The sequence below is a fragment of the Artemia franciscana genome, chromosome 12 (assembly GCF_032884065.1).
Source record: "Artemia franciscana chromosome 12, ASM3288406v1, whole genome shotgun sequence".
In the NCBI taxonomy this organism is placed as follows: Eukaryota; Metazoa; Arthropoda; class Branchiopoda; order Anostraca; family Artemiidae; genus Artemia; species Artemia franciscana.
This window is the reverse complement of record NC_088874.1, coordinates 38,968,430-38,994,813: the sequence shown is the minus strand read 5'-3', so window position 1 is coordinate 38,994,813 and position 26,384 is coordinate 38,968,430. Positions and strand designations below refer to the sequence as shown.

The window sequence follows — 26,384 nt, the reverse complement described above, 5'->3', positions numbered from 1 at the left end:
ATCTTTAGCGTAAATTTAAATTCGTGCTTCCATGCGGGACAGTTTACGAAGCATGAATGTCTTACCAGCCAATAAATAATTCCCAAGGGGGGAATCAGCCTAATTTATGTAATTTCAGCTTCTTAAACTGCTTTAATCAGAATACAAGCAGTAGCCATTCAGAAGACGAAGACCCAAGAATGGCTCAAGAACCTGTTATACTGAATGTTTATGATATGGTAGGTTTGCTTTAAGCTATTTGTAGCATGTTTGGGTAAAAAACTGACATATCTGTTAAAAATTAATAGCACTTGTGCATAACCTTTTTTGTAAATTTTACATAAGGAAGCATTGTTTATCTCAGAAAATAGTATAGGCCTAAGATATCAAGTAGGCCTACTCAGAAAGAAGGTAGCTATTCAGGGCTAGATCTAGAAGGGGACAAGCACCCTGGTCATCAAAAATCTTAAATTGTTTTTTTTGGGTAAGATTGTAATACTTACAATATTTATGATGCATCAGGGGTGACAAAGTCTAAAAGCAGATGAGGTAAAATTCTAGTTTAGTGACTTCTTGCTATCTCAGAAAGGGGTTAGGTTAGGAAAATGAAACTTTCAGGGATGGTCCTAAAGGCTAAAGTATATCCTGGGAAGGTATTTTAAAGTACCCACCTCTACTCCTTCTCCTGCTACAGAGCCCTGAAATTCACCTTCATGACAGGTCTATTACCTATTGAAATTTTGACAAAACAACATTTTACCTTAATTTTCAGTTACTAGTTGTTCTTTCACTGCCTTTAGTTCTGAAAATACGATTCCTGTTATTTGAGTAGAATTCTGAGCCATATCAATGTTTTTTTTTTCAAAATTTAGGAAATGTATCTGTGTATCTTTAAAACCATATAAATTAGGATTGAGCAAAGTTATGAAGCTGAAAACAATTTTGTTGTACTTCATTCAAGCAGAAGATCTATTTTGCAAGGTTTCACTTTTATAACACACATATTTTTAAAGGTCATCAAAGGTCAGGGCCCTCTAGAGGGAGAGGAAGTAGAGGTAGGTACTTCAAAATGCCTTCCCAGGATGTACTTTGGCCTTTAGACTCATCCCTGAAAGTTTCATTTTCCTAACCTAACCCCTTTAAAAGATAGCCAAAAGTCACTAAAGTAGAATTTTACCATAGAATGCAGCAACTGCATCACAGCTGAAACCAAAGTTGCTATAAAGACCACTTTCCAAGGGGAAGTTCTAGTATGTCTCTTCATGAACCCTATATTCTAATCTGTGTATCACCTGATTATATCTCCCATCTTGATCTTTGGCTGGAGTCACCTGATGTGGATATGAGGGTACCCTGGAGCACAATAGACAAAGTGTCCTAGGGTACCCAGGAACATCCAATAGTACCCAAACCAGAAACTCTTTACAAATTTTCCATTCTGTGTAATTAGATGGCAACATAAATCAATCACTGAACAGTGTCCTGGAGCCAAAAGACATTTTCAGACAAAAAGATACTTATCATTATATAGTAAAACATTCAGAAGTTATATTATGAAAATCAGATCATCTTTCATACTAAAAAAAACAAAGAAAAACCTCTTTTTCTTTGAGAATGATATAGCTAAGGAGTATTCAGACAGCTAAGAAACAAATTTACCTCTAGAATCAGAATTTCACCCTGAATTCAAATATGGCATTTGTTTCTATTGAAAATTTAATTTTAACCTAACCTAACATATTCTTTCTAACCATACCCAAATATACAGCCCAAATTATATATTTTCCATGCATTTTTTTTTATTCTCAATTTTGTCACTGTTGATTCAGTTTGGGGGTAAACCAGTTCTAAAAAGATTTACACTAAAACAAAAAACATAAGCTGTCATAGGCAGCACAATGGAGCTGCCTAATTTAAGAGCAGTGTAGACAAATGTATTTTTTTCTGACTGGGTACTTTGTATAAACAAATTTATTGTAGAAACTCCACAAGGGACTCATTTTGATTAGAAATTGAAAGTTATAGTGTCCTTCTTAATAGTCAAAATTGATTGGGGGGCAACCAGCCCCTCCCCCAGCCCACTGTTTCCTCTCCAGTCAAGATTTTTAGATAACCAGTCTGTCCAGTGTAGTCAAAAGGTCTATTATTTCTTTGGAGATGACAATTACCCCCTCCCCACAGCCCTCAAGGCAAGGGTTGTAAGGTATGCCCTGGGGGCATCCACCCAACAGCCTCTTTTCCCCAAAAGCATCCAATTGTAATTATTAGATGGTTATTTTATTAAAAACAGTCCAAAGAACATATAACAAAGCCTCCAGGGTGAATACAGCCCCCAGAGCCAATGGGCAAGGGTTGTAAGTTCAACCTCAGGGCATGTGTTTTTTATGGAATGGGTGGTTGTATAAATTTTGAAAGGGGTTCATTTGATTGGAAGTCAGAAGTTCTAGTGCTCTTTTTAAGAGTCAAAAGTGAATAGAGGGCAACCAGCCACCCTCCCACCCAAGCCCATCAGTCCCCAAAACACATCCAATCAAAATATTAAGAGACCTATTTTGCTGAGTATTAATGATAGGTCCACTAGTCGTGTCTAGTGGATGTTAACCTCCTTGCAGTCCCCAGGGCAAGGGCTGTAAGTTAGGCAAATTGTTCATTGTTTACATTTAGCATATATCATTGAAAAAGGTATGCATGTTTGAACTTTACTTTCCAAAAAGACAAAGGGTATTCAGGTGAGCCTTTAAGAAAATTTTGAGGGGGTTTTGAACTAATTCAGCACATTAAGTATATACAGATTGTAAAAGGTGCATAACTCAGCAATAAACAACTGAGTCAATCTCAAAGCAAGCAATAATTAACATGAGTAGGGCTGACATACCACGTGCCTCTTCAAGCCCAGAGTATAATTTGCACTTTACTGAAAATACTGATATTTATTTCTAAATTTTTAGTAATGATTTATTTATTAAAGTCAACAAAGTTAAAAGATTTAAAATACATTTCGTTTTCAGTAAAGTGCAAATTATGTTCTGGCCTTGAGAAGGCATGGGGATTGTCAGCCTTACTGATGTTAAATTTTGCTTGTTTTGAGTTTGACTTGTTATTTCTTGTAATTTCTGTTTGTTTTGGGTTTCATTTATTTAATGATGAAGATTTGTGGTAATTGTTCAACTGGAAGATTATTGATTTTATATTTATTTGATTTTGGTTTAATGGAGCTCTTTTCTTTATAAAACTAGTTTTGTGGAAAAAGTTTTTAAGTTAATATCCAGGCTAAAATAAGAGAAAAAGGCATTATCTTTGAGGGTCTATAAACTGCTTAAAATTCAATCTGCAATGGATCTAAATATCATATTTGGACTCAGGATGAAATTCTGATTCTACTGGCAAGTTTGATTCTTATCTATGGTAAAATTCTAGTTGATTGACTTCTTGCTATCTCAGAAAGGTGTTAGGTTAGGAAAATGAAACTTTCAGGGATGGGTCTACAGGCTAAAGTATGTCCTGGTAAGGTATTTTGAAGTACCTACCTCCACTCCCTCTCCCTCTAGAGGGCCCTGACCTTTGCTGACCTTCAAAAATTTGTGTGTTATAAAAGTGAAATCTTTCAAAATAGATCTTCTGCTTGAATGAAGTACAACAAAATTGTTTTCAGCTTCACAACTTTGCTCAATCCCAATTTATAAGGTTTGAAAAAAACATTGATATGGCTCAGAATTCTACTCAAATAACAAGAATTGCATTTTCAGAACTAAAGGCAGAGAAAAAGCAACTGGTAACTAAAAATTAAGGTAAAGTGATGTTTTGTCAAAATTTCAATAGGTGTAGACCTGTCATGTAGACAAATTTCAGGGCTCTCTAGAGGGAGAAGGAGTGGAGGTGGGTACTTTAAAATACCTTCCTGGGATATACTTTAGCCTGTAGAACCATCCCTGAAAGTTTCATTTCCCTAACCTAACCCCTTTCTGAGATAGCAACAAGTCCCTCAACTAGAATTTTACTGCATTCTAAAAACAGTTATGCTCTAATTTTCATTTTTCAGCTGACTGTGTTTATAATATGGGTGAGATGGGCTTGTCAAATGAAATTTGCTTCATCAAAAGCAAGGAACATTTATACATAGTAATTAGTTCTATTAATGAGTTATCACCATTCTATTGTTAAATATATTTATGTCCTTAGAGATGAAAATATTTACTTTTTATGTTTTAAAACTTTGTGTTTTTAAAATATTTCATCATAAATATATAAAATAAAATAATAGGTATCTTTTGAACTAAAACTAGATGATCATATACATTTTGAATTCTAATCTTGTTTTGCTAAAAAGGTATTATGTCCATGCACAAGTTAAGCTTGCTATGCTTGCTACTCCACTGGGTAGACCTGGATAAGATGTAGGAAGAAAATGTCTTGTTTTCTTAAATTCAACAATTTTTTTTTGTGATTGACAATATTGGGCAAAATAGTAATTGTGCTTGAGTGATATCTCAAGAACTTGGTTAAATCCAAAACACGGTTCTTTATGATGCTGGTAACTTAAAATATCCTAAATTGGGTTAGTAAGTAAATGTTTCTTATATTCATTGTCTTTTAAAAAGTGGGCTGGTGTTTAAAATGTTATGTTGCTGCTAAAGTGCACTTCAAACCATGATTTTTCTTTGTCTTACAATTCTTCAAAAATTCTACTGACCCATGAAAATTGCATGATTTTAACCAAATTCTAAAAATTGAAAATAGTTTTGGTCATATGTACCGTGTAAGTTTGATGTAAAAAAGTTCTAAGACCATAGTGGGTAGACATAGTCACTGAAAAATATTAAGGACAGAAATCAGCAAGGTTAATGATCAGTCAGTGGAACAAAATGAAGAAATAAGAAGCAACAATCATCTTTACTCACAAGAAAATTAAACCGATGTGATTATTTGGATTCTGTTATTTATTTATTTTTTGTATTTCTCCTACTCATGTGGTCAGCAGCACCAATGATCAAGGGGGAAGGATTTTTTAATATCAAAGGGGAATTATGTTTTTTTTATTGAAAATACTCAAAAAGGCATTGTTCAATGAAAACACCCATAAAAAGGTATTATTTAAAGGAGGGTGACAGGCCCTCTCTACTTCCCTTGCATAATTTACATCACTGCATGTGATAAATGAGGCGTTTAACTTTTGATTGTTGCTCAAATGCTGTTTTGAGAATCAGTGTCATATGAAATGCCTGAAATCAGGATGAAACTGTCAAAGAAACCACTTCAAAGCCCACACAACAACATTTTGGGCTACAGGTTCTGGATGTTCAAAGAAATACTGTTCAGTACTTTCATTGTAACTTATATGAAATAAATGACACGTTCAGTGATTGTCCTTTTTAAAAAAAACTTGAAATTCCATAGATGTGGCTCCTATGGAATCTTCTATTGTGTAGCTTGGGAAGCCCACGAATGACTAAACTTAAAAGTTTTCAGAAATTAGGACTTTGATTGGAAGAGCACTGGATTTTGCAAGCTATTTTTATTTTTTATATTTTTTTTTTATTTTTATTAATTTTTTGCAGTATTGCCCTTCCTATTCTACAGGTGTCCCAACACCAGAGTCAACCTAATTGAATTATAAGTATCTGTCTATAATAGGCCTTTAAGGTAACTTAACTGTTATAAAAATTTTGAGTTGGAATAGTATATTTTCTTGGCCTTTTTTATTGATGGCAATTCAATCTTGTATTGTTTTATATTTTGTCCTTATATTTTAGTTTTGGACCAATGAATATACATCCTCTCTGGGGATTGGAGTTTTTCATTCTGGAGTGGAAGTTTATGGAACAGGTAAGCCAAATTTGCTTGGTTTTAATGCAGTTCAAATAATTTGGGTTAAAATCTAAATGCTTAAATAGTCTTAGCTTCCATTTACAGGATGTCAAAAAAAATTGAATAGCATATTTAGAACTAAAAATAATCAAAGTTATCAACTAAATTTCTTGAAATAGGCACATAAATCTGCATTTTTTTTTGTCGGGAATCTGACAAAGAAAAAATTATATGTTCTTTTTCAAATATCTGTGAAGATGAAGAGCCATCAAAAGTTGTTTTTTTCACTTCTAGGCTTATTGATAGCTGTTTGTTAAAGTACACAAGGAAGTTTGTCCTTGGGTACAACTACAATCAAATCCAAATTATGCTTAAATACTTGGTTAAAACTTTGTAGAAAAGAAAAAAAAAGTCATTTTAGTTCTTCACTATTTTAAAAAACATGTTACAAAAAATCAGATATGCATACAGTGAAACAGGAGGCTGTCACATCAGTTTTCTTAGGGAAAAAAACAAAACAAAGAATATGTTTATGCACCTTATCTATCACCTTAAATTGCAGCTTGGAGCAGTCTAAGCATTTCTCTTAAAAGTAGAATTCCAGAGTTGATGGTTTGAGTTGTATTCAGGATTCTTTAGTGACCATGTGTACTGTGTTGATCCATAGCTTCCCAGTTAAATTTACACTCCATGGAGAACCACTCAGCATCCAGTCTTCATTTGAAGATGTCCACAAATTCAGCTGTAACAGTTTTTTCAGAGAGTTTATTCCAACTGTTGACAATTCTTAAGGGAAAGAATTGAGCACAGACTTGGGGTAGGGTATGCTGCTAAACAAGTTTCAACTGATGACCTCTAGTTCTTGAGTTAGGCCAACAGTGGGAAATAATGCTGGGACTGTATTAGCCTATTACATTATTATTTATTACTTAAGAAATAACGACGCTTCTTGACTACTATGGTCCCTGCGTCGGCCCTGTAGTGCATTCCCGCAGCGTGATTCGATCTCTGGGTCCCATATTACCAAGCTAAAGTCAAATCCACGGCGCCACCACAGGACTACTATACACATTGAGCTACGTCTGCCTTGCCACAGCAGGGATTGAACCCACAAACCCCTGATCAAGAGGCACTCTTTCATCCATCGTACTGTGACAAGGTTCCTATTAAAAGGGTTTTCTATAACTATATATTTTAAAGGTACCGCCCTTTTTCATCATTTTCTCTTTTTGATGGTAAAGCAATAATGTATATACTGTATTAATGTTAAATTTGCTCATAAGGAATAAGCAAATCCTTCCCTGCCACAAAGATCTATGCTCTAGACCTTTATTACAGATGAATTTACTAGTTTGGGCCTAAAAATCTTTTTTTTTACGTTTTCGATCCCTCTGCTCACCCATTTGCAAACATCTTCTGAAACCTCTTTAAAGGCTGACCTATTGTTATTGTCATCAAACAGACTTAAAAAAATCAATAAAAATAACTTTGACAGACATCCCTTACTATTTCCTCTGTGTTTACCCATCCTTTGTAAAATTGTTATTGGAATATGCAGTCTGGCATGTGCATATTTCTTATGAACTTATCAACACAGTTGAGTTGGTCTAGAAACGTTTGCTTAGTTTTTTTTTTACAAAGAGAATAAAACCCTATACCCCTTTTTCCTTAAAGCTGCATGACTTCCCTCGTTAAGAGAAAGGAGGGGTAGTATTTTTTTGCATTTTTCTAAGTCTCCCATTTTCAATCAAACGGTTCATGGTTTTGAACTGTAAGTAAGGAGCGACCCAACTCAATAGTAACCAAAACTCTAAAAAACGGATTTTGATACCAATAGATACATCAAAAGAATCAAATTTTTACGCTGATTTCAGATATATAAATTTCATCAAGTTCAGTTTTACCCATCAAAAGTTACGAGCCTGAAAATTTTGCCTTATTTTTGAAAAAAGGGGAAACACCCTCTAAAAGTGAATATTAATGAAAATCATACCGTCAGATTCAGCGTGTCAGAAAGCCATATTGTAGAGGTTTTGAGCTCCTGTCTGCAAGAATGTGAAATTTTGTATTTTTTGCCAGAAGAAAGATCACAGATGCGTGTTTATTTGTTTTTTTTGTTGTTTTTTTTCCAAGGGTGATCGTATTGATCCAGTGGTCCTAGGATATCGCAAGAGGGCTCATTCGAACTGAAATATCCAAACAGAAAATATAACTTTTACAGAAAAGTTCTAGTACCCTTTTTAAGATACCAAAAAAAAAAAAATGGAGGGCAACTAGGCCCCTTCTCACGCTCATATTTTCCCAAAGTCACCCAACCAAAATTTTGAGATAGCCATTTTGTTCAGCATAGTCGAAAATCTAAAAACTGTGTCTTTGAGGATGACTTAATCCCCCTTAGTCCCTGGGGGAAGGGCTGCAAGCTATGAACTTTGCCCATTGTTTACATATAGCGTTGGTTATTTGGAAGTATACAGACGTTTGCAGGAGTGATTTTTCTTGTGGGGGTGGCGGAGAAGGGGATTACATGAGTGAATATTTCTATGGAGGATATTTTCATGGCGGAAGAAAAATTTCTATTAAGGGGTGCCGGATTTCCCAGCATTATTTAAAAACGATTAGAAATTAAATTAAAAAAAAAAACAATAATTTTTTCAACTAAAATTAAGGAGGTATATTAAAACTTAAAATGAACAGAAATTATGACGTAGATGAGGGGGGTCGCCCCCTAGTCAATACCTTGCTTTTTCAGTTAAAAGTTTTTTTAGTACTTTCAAAAGAGCTCTGTATTCTAATTAAACAGCCTTCGTAATTCAAGGTCACACCTAAAGAGTTAGAACAAAATTCAAACTTTTTTCATTCAATATCCATACAGAGGCCCGATCCATACAGAACTGCCACACCCCGTCTTCCTAGCTTATCCTTCTCAGCACCCCCAACATACTAGCCAATCTACGCTGCTACCAATAGGCTCTGACTTATGAGTTTCTGACTCTGAGTTTTCTTAGCTCTAGTTTTCTTGTTTCCAAGTCTGAGTTGTGCTTTTTATGACACTTGGTATTAACCAAGTAACGTATAGCAATCGCAAATTCTGTTCGTCTGTCGCTCTGTCGGTCTGTCTGTTGGTCCCGGTTTCGCTACTTTAGGCACTTCCAGGTAAGCTAGGACGATGAAATTTGGCAAGCGTATCAGGGACCGGACCAGATTAAATCAGAAATAGTCGTTTTCCCGATTTGACCATCTGGGGGGGGAGTGGGGGGCCGGTTAATTCGAAAAAAAATAGAAAAAATGAAGTATTTTTAACTTACGAGCGGGTGATGGGATCTTAATGAAATTTGATGTTTGGAATGATATTGTATCTCAGAGCTCTTATTTTAAATCCCGACCGGATCTGATGACATTGGGGGGAGTTGGAGGGGGGAAACATAAAATCTGGGAAAACACTTAGAGTGGAGGGATCGGTATGAAACTTGATGGGAAAAATAAGCACAAGTCCCAGATACATGATTGACATAATCGGAACGGATCCGCTCTCTTTGGGGTAGTTGGGGGGGAGGGTAATTCTGAAAAATAGAAAAATGAGGTATTTTTAACTTACGAACGGGTGATCGGATCTCAATGAAATTTGATGTTTAGAAGTATATCTTGTCTTAGAGCTCTTAAACCTAAAACTTGGAAAACACTTAGAGTGGAGGGATCGGGATGAAACTGGATGGGAAAAATAAACACAAGTCCTAGATACATGATTGACATAAACGTAACGGATCCGCTCTCTTTGGGGTAGTTGGGGGGGGGGGGGTTATTTCTGAAAAATTAGAAAAAATGAGGTATGTTTAACTTACAAACGGGTGATCGGATCTCAATGAAATTTGATTTTTAGAAGGATATCGTGTCTCCAAGCTCTTATTTTAAATCCCGACCGAATCTGGTGACATTGGGGGGGGGGGGGGGTTGGGAGGGGGAAACCTAAAACTCGGAAAACACTTAGAGTGGAGGGATTGGGATGAAACTTGGTGGGAAAAATAAGCAAAAGTCCTAGATGCATGAGTGGCATAACCGGAACGGATCCGCTCTCTTTGGGGTAGTTGGAGGGGGGGGGGGGTTAATTCTGAAAAATAAGAAAAAAATTACGTATTTTTAACTTACGAAAGAGTGATCGGATTTTCATGAAACTTCATATTTAGAAGGACCTCTTAACCCAGATCTTTTATTTTAAATCTCAACCGGATCAAGCGTAATTTGGGGGGCAGTTGGGGGGACTGGAAATATTAGAAAATACTTAAAGTGGTGAGATCAGGATGAAACTGGATGGGAAGAATAGAAACCTGTCTAAGATACGTGACTGACATAAGCGGACCGGATCTGCTCTCTTTGGTGGAATTGGGGGGGGGGGTAATTTTGAAAATTGAGGCATTTGTAACTTACGAAAGGGTGACCAGATCTTAATGAAATTTGATATTTAGAAGGATCTTGTGCTTTAAAGTTCAAATTTTAAATTACGACCAGATCCTGTGACATTGGGGGGAGTTGGAGAGGGGAAACCGGAATTCTCGGAAAACGTGAAAATTGGGGTATTTTTATCTTACGAATAGATGATCGGATCTTAATGAAATTTAATTTTTAGAAGGAATTCATGTATCAAAGCTCTTATTTCAAATCCCGAACAGATCTTTTGACAATGGTGGGAGTTGGAGGGGGAAATCTTGGAAAACACTTGGAGTGGAGGAATCGGGATGAAGCTTGGTGGATAGAATAAACAAATGTCCTTGATACGTGATTGACAGAATCGTACTGGATTCGCTCTCTTTGGAGGAGTTGGGGGGAGGGGTTCAGTGATTTGGCGAGTTTGGTGCTTCTGGACGTGCTAGGACGATGAAAATTGGTAGGCGTGTCAGGGAGCTGTACAATTTGACTTGATATAGTCATTTTCCCAGATTCGACCATCTTGGGGGCTAAAGGGAGAGGAAAAATTAGAAAAAATTAGGTATTTTTAACTTACGAGTGGGTGATCGGATCTTAATGAATTTTGATATTTAGAAGGACATCGTGACTCAGAGCTCTTATTTTAAATCCTGACCGGCATTAAGCCTCTTATTTTCCTTTTTAAATCAATCTATTGATTCATAGAATTTTGTTAGAGCTCATACCATATGATCTCTTGGCTCTTAGCTCTTCTCGCCTCGTCTCAAGTGCCATATGAGCTCTTAGCTCTTGTTCTTTATCCAAGCTCTTCTTTTATTTATCAGTTGTTTCTTTACTGATTTTTGACTCGCGGTTATGCCTATGACTCTTATTTGGATTTTAAAACCTTTTCAGCTATTTTTTTTAGTTTGTGGTAGTCTTTTATCAAGAAAGTACTATCTCTCCCCATCAATGAAAACCCGTTGTTGTATATAGATGCACACATCTATTTGTTTACTGAAACAAAATAAGTGTAGAAAAACGGTATGTGTGTAACCAAAAGGCTGTATATGGGGAGAAGGGGCGCATTATTTTTCTATGGACTTATTAGTCAATTTTGTCTTCACATGCCCAACAATATCAGTCCTATCATCATTAGATTTTTGCATATTTATTGTGCATAACATTTATATCAATTTATATACAGTATTTGTATAATAATATTTATTTATTCTATGGAAGCAATATCTTTCTTGTTATACTTTTAGAGTATGCGTATGGTGGCCATCCCTTTCCCTTTTCTGGAACCTTTGAAATTGTACCACGAGATGCTGAAAATCTTGGACCACAATTCAAATTCAAGTAAGTAAGCTATTTGATTATTCTTACTTAAGATATTGGAACCCCTGTCTGTTTGTTGCTAAGATTTACAAACAGGCTAACCAGGAAAACTAAAAATAGGCTCAAAAGAACTTGCAGATACCTTATACTCCATCAATATGGTCTGACTTCAACTGTCTGATAGCTTGCAACATGCTATGAAATACTCACTGAGTCTGCACGGAGCTGTCATTTGTTTAATATCTTCAAATGGTATGTTAGAGAATTTCTAGTTCATGACTAACTCTCTCCCGATTTTCCTTGACGTTGGTGAATTGGGTATATATGTCTCCGAATTGAGTTAAATGTTCAATTGAGTTGATGAAATCGTGTGCTACTCCCCTGCCAAGCTTGTAATTTTTGGATTGTTAAGGTTGGTAACTGGATTATGGATTTTTTTATTTGTATCTGTTGGGTGTCTTGAAGGTGTAAATGCATTATGTTGAAAATGTTTTTGATGTATTTTAATTTTTGCAAATGTTTGGAAACGTTTTTCATTTTTTGATGTATTTCTTTCATTTTTGTTTCTCTCCTGTTTTTTCCTGGCCATAGAGCCTTACGGAGGAGACTGTGTTGAAGGGCGTTGTTGTAAATTTATTGACGAATAGATAAACCCTGAACTCTGAACACAAATAAGACAAATGCATAATATTAAAAAAAAAACTTCAGCTGAAAGTAGCTAATCTTGGTGAAATAAACCTGAATAGTACTTAAGAACGGTAGATGTACTACTGTTTATTTTCATGACTATCTTTTTGATCTTACTTTTAATTTTAAAAGTGAGCCGTTCATGAATTTATGTACATTCTTTCTTTAAAGTACTACAACATTTTAATAGAAGAGAATGGTACACACAACACCCACGTGTATGATAATAGTATAGAGAGGGCTCTTCTTCCTCAGAGGTTCGAAAAGGGCTTTAAAAATGAGGTCTTCCTATAAAAGTTTTTAAGGGAAATGAATAAATTCCCATATTAGTCCAGATATTTGCACCAAAAAATACAAGGATTTTAAGATGTTCTAAGTCTGCCATTTTCAGTCAAACAGTTCATGGTAATGAACTGTAAGTAAGGAGCAAGCCAGCTCAATAGTAACTAAAACTCTCAATAGTAACCAACACTAAAAAAAACGAATTTTGATACCAGTAGATACATTAAAAGAATCAAATTTTTATGCTGATTTCAAATATATAAGTTACATTAAGTTTAGTCTTACCCATCAAAAGTTACAAGTCTGAAAAATTCCATCCATTGGAAATTCTCTGATGCTAACATCTAAAATTGTCACCCCCTTACCTCTACATTTCTACAATATTATAATAGTGCAACTTAAAATATAGAAATTTACATTTGTTGTGTGGGCAAGGCAGAATAATGCATTGTATTTATTATATGATGTTTCCTGTAGCTAGCTTGTCCTTGTAAACCTTAATTTTCTTTTCGGACCATAGAGTTTAGTTACAAATCGTCTTTCCCGTCACTTTGCCCAGACAAGAATTGCCATTATGGGACTGTATGTTTGGGCTCATTCCTGGGTTTTGTTTCTGTCGATTGAAAATAACACAGGAGATATCCAAATCTCGGAAAAGATTAGCTTAAGCCCAACAACTAGGAGACCTTTCATATACGCATGAACTAGTTCCATAGTGTCTGGCAAAATACTTGATTGAATAATGTCAGTATCCTATGTTGGGTTAGCAAAGATAAGTTAACACTATAACCTTGTTAGTTGATTCTGTGCTGTTAATGTTGTTTATTAACTTGTGATTTTGGCTATAATATTTCGCCAAAGTTAGTCAAGTGAAATTGTTCCAACCATTGCTTTTTTATATGATTCTTTTGAATTATATGATATAAACATGTAAATAATATATATATACATATATATATATATATATATATATATATATATATATATATATATATATATATATATATATATATATATATATATAATAATATATATATACATATCATATTCCTACTATTTTTTTTAAACCGAAGTCCTTTTAGATTAAAAAAAAGCTACATTGGAAAATTTTCGTCATAACTTCAACAATTTTTTTTGAAATTTATTATTGTTTGGATAGTTCAACTGGAAGAGAAAGGAATGGCCTAGTTACCAATCTTTGACAAGGTGTCATATGTGATTTTAAATATCTGAGAAAATGTCTGTGCTTTTTTGAAAATTATATATAATCAGGATTGTTGATTTTGTTTGTTTCTACCAATCAATTTGTTACAATGTTATGAGTTACGGGTTTCAAACACAGCTGTGATCTACTGACCCCAAATAGTCATGGATTTTTTTTTTTAGCACTAAGGTTTTAGTGGTAAAATACATTTTACTAAAAAATATAATTTTATGAGTGTCTTAAAAGTTTTTGTGAGTCAAGAGAGAATCATTATAGTCAAAACATACCCTATGATTTCTATAATTTTCATGAGATTCATAAAAAAATTTTACGACTTAATATGACTCAATAGAAAAACTTCTCCCCCTCCCAAGTAAACTTGGTCACATTTGCCTGACCTTGCCAAAAATAAATAAAAGTAAGAGATTTTTTTTGGCCAAGCTCCAGATACAAAAAAGGTAAATGATGCGGCACTGGACTTTACAGTCTCTACTGGTGATATTAATCTCTGTTTCTAACAGTAAACTGGTGGTACCAACAGTAAGATCTACGAAAAATCGGTTCCATTCTTCTCTTTGCAGCTATAATGAGAGAAAGGTGGAGAAGGCTAAGACACGTTCTGTGGATAAAGGACATGAGATTGCTGAATAATCATCATTTTTGGCCAAACATCTAGGGCCAAAAAGCAGGTCGTCCTCGAATGGGGTGGAATGATGCCGTAAGGAAAGATTTACAGGAAATCAGAACTTATTGGGAAGGTGTAAAGACAGAGGCTTTGAATAGATTGGGATCAAATAAGAGCATGCGTACCAGTGTTAGCATCACCCAGCTTAGTGCTACATTCAGTTGTTAGTAGTAGCAGTAGCAATAATATAAAACCTTATATAAAAGAAATTGAAATTTTTTCCAAATGTGAAATTGTTTTCTTTATTATATTTCCTTTACAAAAACATGCAATTTCAAAATTAATAAAATGGTGTGGTGGAAGGGGCAGTGTCATCTTTGTTGGGTGATAATAATGGTGTTTTTGTTCTTATCAACGTTCTGGGACTTGACAGTGTGTTTTTATTCAGGCGCATTTGTAGACATTATAAATTGTACAGTTTGAGCTAACTGTAATTTTAAAACTGACTTTGAATTACAAATAACGTCTAAAATGTAATTTCTATACATGTTTGTAAATGTATATGTATATGCATATTTGTCTGTGCATATGTTGTATATGTACATATTTGTATATATCCTTTTTTTCAAAACTTTTAAACAAGGTTCTTAATGAAATTTGATATTTTCTTTAAGGGAGTCATTACACATTGGCTTCACGGATTTTACAGACGAAGATGTTAAAAATATAGTTGAAAGTATGAGTTCCGACTATCGAGGTGATAAATATCATCTCATCAATAGAAACTGCAATCATTTTTGCAATGAACTTTCTAAGGTAAGTAGTATTCTGTTTATTGCAAGTAGCTCTTTACCCCATGTCTGTGCACAGGGGAGGAGTTGATGACTACCCAAATTTTAACTGTCTAGGAGAAAATGCCTCCAAATTGCCATTCATGAGTAGTCAAACCATGGCATTCTTCTTAATCCTTTTCTCCGACCCCTCTGCCAATATTGCAAATATCCAATCTAGAAACGTGCATTGATTAGCTTCCATGGTAGGTAAGAATAGACTGATAGATAGCGTTTTTGTTGAAAGGCCAAGAGCTGGTCAACAGCAAAAAGCCGAAAAACAAGAGGCTAAAAATAAAATACAATGCTGAACATTAAATAAAATAAAATGGAGTACGTAAAATATACTATGGACAAGATCAGACAGTATTCAGCACAGTCATAATTATTTATAAAATTCAGGAATTTGTAATTTACACGTCAAATGTTATCAGCAAAAAACGATTTGTATAGTTTTATAAAAGGGATGTGATTTCTATTAAAATAACACAAACAAATTCAGGTATGAGAACCCTATGCTATGGAAAAAAGATATTTTAAGCCATTGGGACGACTATTATCGCCGAAATTTTGTTCCTTGATAAAAAGAAAAATAATTGGGAAATCAGCTTGTATTAAACAAATGGAAACCAACTATTGTTTATCAAGAAAAAAGTTAAACTTGCAACTAGAATATGCCAATAAGTTGCAGTGAAGTTGAAAATTGAAAAATCAGCTGTCTTAATGGTCATTCCAATGGTGCGTATTTTTACGGTATAGAGTCGAATTTTCAATCTTGAAATAAGGACTTTCGGATATTTTCCCAAGATGTTCTTGAAAGCGTGCTACTTGTTTGTTTTTTCATCCTTTTTTTGTAGGGTTGATTGTTGCTGGCCTGCCATCTGTCAAATCTTGTCCATTTTTGCAATAGGGCTAAAACCCTTTTTCTGTTTAGAGCTATCCAAAAAACATTTATATGAATTCTAAATTTGAAAATCCATGCCGCCGCGTTCGGTGCATTCTTCTCTGAACGTACAAGACAAAATTTAATTGTAAAAGCCCGTGGGCTATAGCAACATACAAAATACAATTACAAACAAAGCCTGAACAACAAAATACAAATTCAAAAATACAAACCAAGAAAAAAAACACAACAAGATCGATGTTTTTAACTGACAAGCACCAGTCATAATAAAATTCAACTCCTAAAAACCTTAAAAAACTATCCCCTCAAACATTAGTTCCCTATGTTTAGCCCCTATATAAAGAAACTTACACAACTGTTTAGTAGCACATGTGTTCCTATCAGCCATCCGCTCAATTAACCAGCACTCACTCCCAGACGCTCGTCCAAAACATTCATTCCGCAACTCAGACAACTCTTCACACTCAGATATAAAAAGAAAGAAATTTTCATTCACACATCCACAAATAGGGCAAAAGTAGCCGTCAACCTAAACTTTCCCGAAAATTATCTTCTCTCTCCTAAGTCAAAACTATCTTCCCTCACTATTACTACTACTAGAAACAACTCGCCGCAGCACCAAGCAGCCTGAGACCAACACAGCTACGCACGCTCCTCTACCATCCCAATATATTCAAAGCCTCCCTTTTTACACCCTCGCAAGAAGTTCCCGTTTCCCTTAAGTATTTCTCTATGACATACTCCCACTCCAATCGTGGATGACCTGCTTTCCGTTTAGCCCTTGACGGTTGGCCAAAAATGACAATCTTTGACAATCTGTCATCCTTCATCCGCAGAACGTGCCTTAGTCATCTCAGCCTCAATCATCCCTCACTAACTTAACAAACTCTTCAAATCCTCCCTTTTCAACCCAAATTTAAAATATGCAGTGTATATGTACTACATACAAAATAAACCATTTATTAACGACCATTTATGCAGTAATAATACCATTTGTACAGTGTCCTGCAGTTGCTTGACTGCTATTAGGGGTTCAGTCAGTGAATTTTCTATGGGGGGATATGTGTCCTGAAGCCATAAAAGATATTTTTGAACAATTGCGGTTTCAAGATAAACGGTTTGTTTGCCTTTAAGGGCTAATGCATAGTATAAACTTACGTTATTCACGTAAGATTAGTATAAAGATGCGATATCTTATTCTTGTTATCCTTCTTGAAGAATTCAATTGTGGAAAAATGCGTTTGAAATCCAAATCCTATGTATTATAGAGAAAGTTTCCCCTTTGTAGGGACTGAGGTTATGTTAAATCGAAAGGGGGTCATTATTGCTTCACAGACTTCACAAATCGATGTAGGGAGAGTTGTAACCAATGATAGTTTATTTAACTTAAACCATGAAAAATATTCTGCCTAAAATGAAATTTGATACGTTTTACACTTCACTTAAAAAATGTCTTTGATATTCTTTAGAAAAATGTTGCTTTTTTTGAACCAATGCCAGTCTCGCAACTAGAGATAATGACGCTTCTCTCTCATTGGACCTTGTCTTAATTAAATAAAAAAACTAATTTTTTTAGCTGAAAGTAAGGAGCGACATTAAAACTTACAACGAACAGAAATTACTCCGTATATGAAATGGGTTGTCCCCTCCGCAATTCCTCGCTCTTTGCGCTAAAGTTTTTAATTGTTTTAAAAAGTGGAATTGTTGCAAAGAGTCAAACTTTAGCGTAAAGAGCGAGGGATTACGGAGGGGACAACCCATTTCATATACGGAGTAATTTCTGTTCGTTTTAAGTTTTAATTTCGCTCCTTACTTTTAGCTAAAAAAATTAGTTTTTTCATTTAATTTCTGAACGTTTTTGAATTAACGCATGTTTGGTTTTGGCTCTCCGCACATAAATTATTAAAATGAAATTTTTATAATAATTCTTTTGTTGGCTAAATGGCTTTCTCTTAGTTTTGATCAGACAATTTTGAGAAATAAGGGGTGGAGAAGGAGGTCTAGTTGCCCTCCAATTTTTCGGTTACTTAAAAAGGCAACTAGAACTTTTAATTTTTAACGAACGTTTTTATTAGTAAAAAATATACGTATCTTATAAATTAGCAACTTACGTAACAAACTTTCATAATCTTATATTTTTATTATGTATACGAGGGGGTGTGTACCCTCGTTAATACCTCACTCTTTACACTAAATCGTAAGTTTTGTCCCAATTCTTTAAGAATGACCCCTGAATCAGAAAGGCCGTAGAATAAATAGTTGAAATTACTAAAAATACTTTAGCATAAAGAGCGAGGTATTTATCTCCTCCTAAATACCTCACTCTTTATGCTAAAGTATTTTTAGAACCCCCCATATGCGTAATAATCTCTGTTTGTTTTAAGTTTCAATGCTACTCCTTCCTTTCATTTGAAAAAACGTTTTCATGTTTATTTTTCATTGTTTTCTTATTGTAATCCTAGAAAATCCTGCGCCCTTTTCATTGAATTTTTCTTCTCCCATGACAGATTCCTCCAAGGAAAGATCCTCCAACATAGCCCCCTCCCCTCAGCCCCACCCCCAAACAAAATAAAATCCCCCTGAAAACGTCTGTACACTTCCCAATAACCATTACTATATGTAAACACTGGTCAAAGTTTGTAACTTGCAGCCCCTCCCCCAGGGATTTTGGGGGAGTAAGTCATCCCCAAAGACAAAGTTATTATGGTTTTCGACTATGCTGAACAAAATGGCTATCTCAAAATTTTGATCCGTTGACTTTTGGAAAAAAATGAGCGTGGGAGGGGGCCTAGATGCCCTCCAATTTTTTGGTCACTTAAAAAGGGCACTAGAACTTTTCATTTCCGTTAGAATGAGCCCTCTTGCGACATTCTAGGACAACTTGGTCGATACGATGACCCCTGGAAAAAAAAATAAAAATAAACACGCACCCGTGATTTGTCTTCTGGCAAAAAATACAAAATTCCACATTTTTGTATATAGGAGCTTGAAACTTCTACAGTAGGGTTCTCTGATACGCTGAATCTGATGGTGTCATTTTCGTTAAGATTCTACGACTTTTAGGGGGTGTTTCCCCCTATTTTCTTAAATAATGCAAATCTTCTCAGGCTCGTAACTTTTGATTGGTAAGACTAAACTTCATGAAACTTATATATTTAAATTCAGCATTAAAATGCGATCCTTTTGATGTAGCTATTGATATCAAAATTCCATTTTTTAGAGTTTTGGTTACTATTGAGCCGGGTCACTCCTTACTACAGTTCGTTACCACGAACTGTTTGATAGTGCTGCTATGCGAAATTTAAATTAATTGGTTTTAAATTAATTGGTGCTATTTAAATACTGTCTCGTATGCCTTTTTCTATTGGCCAGTATCCTTTTGAAAAATTTTATATGCGGGGCATGCTTTGCAACAACAATGTGGGGTATCACTCTCTTACTCCTTCATGCTGGTATATTTTCGATTTCTTTTCTGTCAGTATCTTTCTGTAAAAGGTCTAACTGTAATTTTGACTTCGTCATCCAAAGTAGGGAGGGGTGTGGACTCATTCCTAGCCGTGTCCCTCTTAGGAGACAAAGACAATTCATTTACTGGTGTTGTTTTTTCTGAAGGAGGATTGGGCTCACATTATTCATTAAATTTGACCCAGAAGCAAGAATTCTACAAAACGAATAAATCCTGTCTTATTCCATTCCGTGGAAACCTTTTATTTTTGGGGGAGAGGCGGAGTTCCCCTATGCAGAATTCTGACGCTTGATAGTAAGAATTTTTGTCAAATGGGAGCTGAGCTGTTCCTGATGAGAAAGTCATTGTTCCCTTGTGGTCTTATCTGAGTGCGGTGGGTCATGTCATAGTATTTTTTGTTCAATGCAAATGACTCTTCAAGGGTAACATCAGCTGTGAAAATCACATAGAGAATTAAGTACGTTTTACTACGGGACTTTGAGATTAACTAAGGACGTTATAAATTAACAAGGGTAGAAACTGCAATTTCGACTAAACTTCTTGTGTTCCCCTTAGTTTAATGGGAGTGCCTTAAAATGATGCCTTAAAATTTGAAAATGTCCTAGAAAATGCTGAGAAATCACAGCTTTTAATTCCTATTTATAAAATATCTAATATTCGATAACATTGGTGCCAAACTTGTGTCAAAATCACGTTTTAATTAAACTCTTACCTATTCTTTAAGCTTTGAAACAGAGCTTGATAAGCCCGTTCATTGGTTTTGAAATGTTTCCAGAGAGTGTCCAAGTGGGAAGTAGATAAGCTCTGTTTTTCAATTTTGTTTATGTGTTTGTTTTCTAAAAACGCTTGAGGTGTCAAAACCGGGGAGCCGGTTACCTTGCAGTTCCCTTTTGTCACCAGCCTGGCTCTTCTATAGTGGCACTTACTTGGTGTAAGTTTTGAACCCTCGCCCCTCCCCTAGTGTTCCAAGTTTCAATAGGACGCTTTTGTAGTTGTTCGGTTTTTCTGATTGATTAAATATTCAAGAAAATTGGATTATTTGGGAAAGTATGTATGCATAGATTTGTGCCCATCATAAATGTGAATCTGCAACACTGATATAGTAATAAATCGAAAAAAAATATCAAACAAGTACAAAATAAATAAAAAGTGCAATAAAATCAGTAACGAACAGTTTTGAAGGTGATTGCATGTGTTCACTGCTTCTAATACCCCTCATTTGTTTTTGGCACCGTAATCACAGGAGACTCTATAAAGTGAAGACAAATAATTAATACTAGTCCAAAGAGGCAGCCCGAAGCAAATATGTCGCCTACTTATACAATCAATTTCGAACGTTTTAACTAAAATCAAGTTGCGATCATGCCTTGGCTAATTGGAGAAAACGTCAAGACAGATATTCTGAGTGCGAGGCAAAGCTGGCATAAGCCCTTTTTAGGATTTTGTAAAAATGATGTCAGGCTCAATAGGCAGAAAAAGAGACCAAAATGGTGCTTGGGTAAGCAAATATGGGACAGCAAATGTACTATACACTTCATCTAAGATATGACGATTACGTTTAAACTTTAGTGTGTGTGTGACTAATAGACAATATGCTTTCCTAGATTTACTAACGAAAAATTGTTTTACAAGTTGTCGTTCAGTACGAAGATTTCACGCAACTGAGAAACCAAGATGAGTCAATACCTCTTGCGTTTGGATCATAGTTCACCTAGTTGGACCTTTAAAAAACAATCAGAGCAACTATTACAGGCCATAAACTTAGTTTTACATCCATTGATTTGAATACCAATACGCTGACACTCATTGTCAAAAATCCAAAACCGTTCTGCAATTCCTGACACTGTTCTACTAATATGTGGATATCATCCGCAAAAATTGCCTAATAGACGTGAATACCTTGCAGCTTGGCGACTGTGTTGTTAAACAGAGGAATTGAAATAACTGCACCCTGTCAAATGAATTTTTTACTGCAATAGGCTCGCTAAGCTCGAACTTACGAGGTGAAGCTGCAAACTTAATTGTTGCATTTGACTTTTTAAACGAAAAGCACAAACAGCAGAACTATTAACGGCCATGAAAAGAATATGCGCATGAATCTCTAAATCAAAGTCTCTAGCCACGTCCAACCCAGCAAAATAAAAAGCATAATCATTTTCACCAGCATGCAGTAATAGATTGGCTATTAGGTGATGTACGTGGTCACAGCCTTTACTGTGTTCAAAGTCAAACTGGTTATCTTGTATATACCTGCTAATGTAATTTTCAGAAACAATTCTTAATTCAAATACTTTACACGAGACTGGAGATTCTTTAGTGGCCTAAAAGAAGAGTATTGGTCAGTTGGCCATCCCTTTTCCCGGAGCTATTACTTTGATGCTGAAGAAATCAAGCGCTAAGCTAGAGCCAAAAATTATCTGGAAAAGAATAATTAAGTGTCCAGTTAATCACATAGATCAGACTCGAAAAGCTTATCACAAATCGATTCAGCACCACGAAATGCTATTTTTTCAACTTGGAAAGACACTCCACAGGTGCTGACAGTTTAACGATGAAACTAAGCTCATCATTCAAATCACTAAGTCTGACTTTGAATTTCCTTTTATTTTCAATTGGTAGTGTTGGGTCGTATTCAGTAAATTCAGCTGTAGAATGATTAAACTTCTGGTGTATCTCAAATTTTGACGTGGTTTGTTTAGTTACTTTGTAAACAAAATTTGGATTACTAGTGGCCTCACTCAATAGACTTGGTCTAGTGTTGTCTTTGGCTAAATGGCGCCTTGTTTAAATTCGAAGCCCCCTGTCAGGAAGTCTATTAAAACCCATTAAGATCATTTTGGAACGTAAAATGTAGCAAAAGCATATTGTTTCAGTCATATGTTAGTGTAAAAGCAAGAAAATAAGCAAATACTTTGTTTTACCAGTGAGTCCTGTTTCATAACCATTTACTAGAATATTCCCTTTGTTCCCATTGACCAGAATACCCCTTTGCTCTCATTTACCAGAATACCCCTTTGTTCCCATTTACCATAATACCCCATTATTCCCATTTACCAGAATACTCCTTTGTTCTCATAGGCTGCTTTTGCAGAAATATGCTGCATTTTTCCGATCCTAGACGATCGATTTTGTAAGTGTAGAGGGAAATACATATATGAGTGCGTTGAAATGTTTAAAGGCATTGGATAAAATGAAAACAAAGATTGAAATTCATGTGAAAAGCTTGTCTAGGAGAAAAATGTTGTTGCAAAGTGCATATATATATATATATATATATATATATATATATATATATATATATATATATATATATATATATATATATATATATATATATATAATATATATATATATATATATATAATATATATATATATATATATATATATATATATATATATATATATATATATATATATATATATATATATAAATAGTGAAAAAAGAAATTACCAGTGCAACAGCACAAACACAGAAACAAACCCACGCCATAAAACCAAATATAAAAAATATAAATTCTAAAAAAATAATAATAAGTAATAAATAATAAATTATAGATAAAAACAAGAGCTAAGAGCTCATATGGCACTTGCGACGAGGTTGAAAGAGGCAAGAGCTCATATGGTATGAGCTCTAGCAAAATTCTAAGAATCAATAGATTGATTTAAAAGGAAAATCAGAGGCTTAATACCGGTTGGGATTTAAAATAAGAGCTCTGAGACACGAGGTCCTTCTAAATATCAAAATTCATTAAGATCCGATCACCAACTCGTAAGTTAAATATACCTCATTTTCTAATTTTTTCTCTCCCTTCAGCCCCCCAGATGGTCGAATCGGGAAAACGACTTTATCAAGTCAGTTTGTGCGGGTCCCTGACACACTTACCAATTTTCGCCGTCCTAGCACGTCCAGAAGCACCGTACTCGCCAAAGCACTGACCCCCCTAACTCCTCCAAAGAGAGCGGATCCAATCCGGTTACGTTAATCACGTATCTACGACATTTGCTTATTCTACCCACCAAATTTCATCCCGATCTCTCCACTCTAAGCATTTTCCAAGATTTTCCGTTTCCCCCTCCAACTCTCCCAATATCACCAGATACGGTGAAGATCTAAAATAAGAGCTCTGAGACACGAGGTCCTTCTAAACATCAAATTTCATTAAGATACGATCACCTATTCGTAAGCTAAAAATACCTCATTTTTTTCAATTTTTCCTCTCCCTCCAGGCCCCCAGATGGTGGAATCGAGGGAACGACTGTTATCAAGCCAATTTGTGCAGGTCCTTGACACGCCTACCAATTTTCACCGTCTAGAACGTCCAGAAGCACCGATCTCGCCAAAGCACTGGAAACCCCTCCCAACTCTCCCAAAGAGAGCGGATCCGTTCCAATTATGTCAATCACGTATCTTCAACTTGTGCTTATTCTTCACATCAAGTTTTATCCCGATCTCTCCATTCTAAGCGTCTTCCCAGATTTCCGGTTTCCAAGATCTCTGTTTCCCCCCTCCGTACCCCTATGTCCCCGGATCTGATTCGAATTGAGAATGAAACATCTGAGGCATAAGATCTTTCTGCTTATCAAGTTTCATTAAGATCCGATCACCCATTCGTAAGGTAAATATACCTTAACTTTCACATTTTCCAAGTTTTCCGGTTTCCCTTTCAAACTCCCCCCAATGTCATCAGATCTGGTCGGGATTTTAAATAAGAGTTCTGAAGCGCAAAATCCTTCTAAATGTCAAACTTTATTAAAATGTGATCACCGTTCGTAAATTACAAATACTTCATTTTTCTAATTTTTCCGAGTCTAAGCGTTTACCAAGATTTTAGGTTTCCCTCTCCAACTCCCCCCAAGGTCACCGGATCCGGTCGGAATTTAAATTGAGAGCTCTGAGACACGACATCCTTCTAAATGTCAAATTTCACTAAGATCCGATTACGCGTTCGTAAGTTAAAAATACTTTTTTTCTATTGCGATTGCTATATGTCACTTGGTTAATACCAAGTACCATAAAAAGATAAAATAAGAAATAAAAAGAATTTTTCCATATAAACGAAAAAGAAAGACAGAAGGAGAAAGGAAAACTTTTTTCCTACTTTAATTAATAAAATAGATCAGTACTTGAACAAGGCCTTAACCCTACTTATCCATCCAAGTACAAAGGTTAAACAGACAAATAATTCAAAGGTGACCACCCAACACAAGGGCTCATCAGGAGAACACACTTGCCTATAGGGTTTAGGCACTTTAAATTCTCTTCCCAGGCAAGTGGCGTGCCACCCATAAATTCCCTATGGTATCCCTGTGCTAGGTATCACCCCCAAAATATATGCCTATTAAAAAACAAATATAAAACAACCAAATAACTTCAGAACTAACTTATCCTAACTTATTTTTGGCCCTCGTGTATTTCTGTTAACCTGAATGATCATACCTATCCACATTCTGTATTAATAGTAAAGTTATTGAGAAAACTGTTGTTGCTAATGTGTATATATATATATATATATATATATATATATATATATATATATATATATATATATATATGCAAAGCTATAGATATCTTCACGTGGATGACACCTTTTTCGGTAATGTCACCACTTGGTGGAAGTCTGATAAAGGGCTGAGAAGTTTGTCACTTCATCTGCTCAATGCTTGTTGATTTTATGCTATCCCGTATTATTCCATTGAGTTTTGTGGGCCTAGAAATCCTTTCGAATGCTACATATGTAGCATTATTAGGGTAATAAGCCTAATCCGGCTTATTACGGATTAGGTATTAAAAATTTCGTCCAGTGAAGCCAGCGACTCTTGTTTCCATCTTCTTCTTTTTTTAATCAGCCACACGATTACTACCAATTAGTGTGAAAGTTTTGTTTTTTTATTAATCGTCAAAGTATGGATCTGAATAGTTAGGTTAGTTTCTGCGTAGGTGTGAATTGGTGCATGCTCTTCTGTTTCAGCTATTCATTTGAAGGACAACTTTATGGGTTTTCCTTTTTTTCTGCCAAATGACGACGTTTACCCATATGAACTGGTAAAAATCTCACTTAAGAGGATGCGGTACCTTAGAGAATCGCCCTATCTGATTCATTATAATTTTTTTTTATATTGTGTTGCCAAATTATTTAGAATTGATTGGGCGATGTTGCCAAGATTTGCGGATCTTGGATAAGAGATCTAAATTAACGATAGAAAACTATAGAAGGAATTTAATTTTGAAAGAAAATGCTTTTTGTGTCAATAACGTCGGATTCACATTCATTTAAAGAGTTAAAAAGACATATGATAGGATTACAGTAATGTAATTGCTTTAATGTTTAACACAAACAATGTCTATCATTAGTATAAAATAAACCTAGAAGACTACCCCCTACCTCCCCCCTACCCACCCAAAAGAAAGAAGAAAAAACACGTTAATGGCGTTTGATGCTTTCTTCAGGTGAATACAGGGAACATTTTGAATTGCAAAATTTAAATATCACGAGGGGTATCAGTATTTTAGAAATACGTAAGCGGGGCATGGACCAAAATCTGGCTGGAACCACTGCTTTATAGCCTTATCGCAAGCATTAATACCATTCTATGCTCTTTTAGGTTTTATGTGGCAGAGAAATTCCATCCTGGGTGAATAGATTGGCTTCAATGAGTAACTATTTGCCATTTATTGAAAAATGGCTGCCAAAAGAGTGGCTGACCCCAGTTGCTTTGGAACATTCATTAGAGACATCTATATCCCATGACGAAACTAACGACATACAGTCTTCCTAGTGACCTTCAATTATCCTCCAGAATTTAGCTCAGGTTAAATCGTTCTTTTGTAATAAAAAATTTCGACTGTCGTCTTTGAAATAA

General features: G+C 35.2%; 1 protein-coding gene across 1 annotated transcript; it reads left to right on the top strand.

The window, feature by feature from the left end:
- Window positions 1-26,384, top strand: LOC136034092 (deubiquitinase DESI2-like). The gene is made up of 5 exons (XM_065715218.1): window positions 1-218; window positions 5,730-5,802; window positions 11,451-11,544; window positions 14,996-15,137; window positions 26,127-26,384. The coding sequence occupies exons 1-5, from the start codon at window positions 57-59 to the stop codon at window positions 26,298-26,300; spliced, it is 645 nt and encodes a 214-aa protein (XP_065571290.1). The 5' UTR covers window positions 1-56; the 3' UTR covers window positions 26,301-26,384.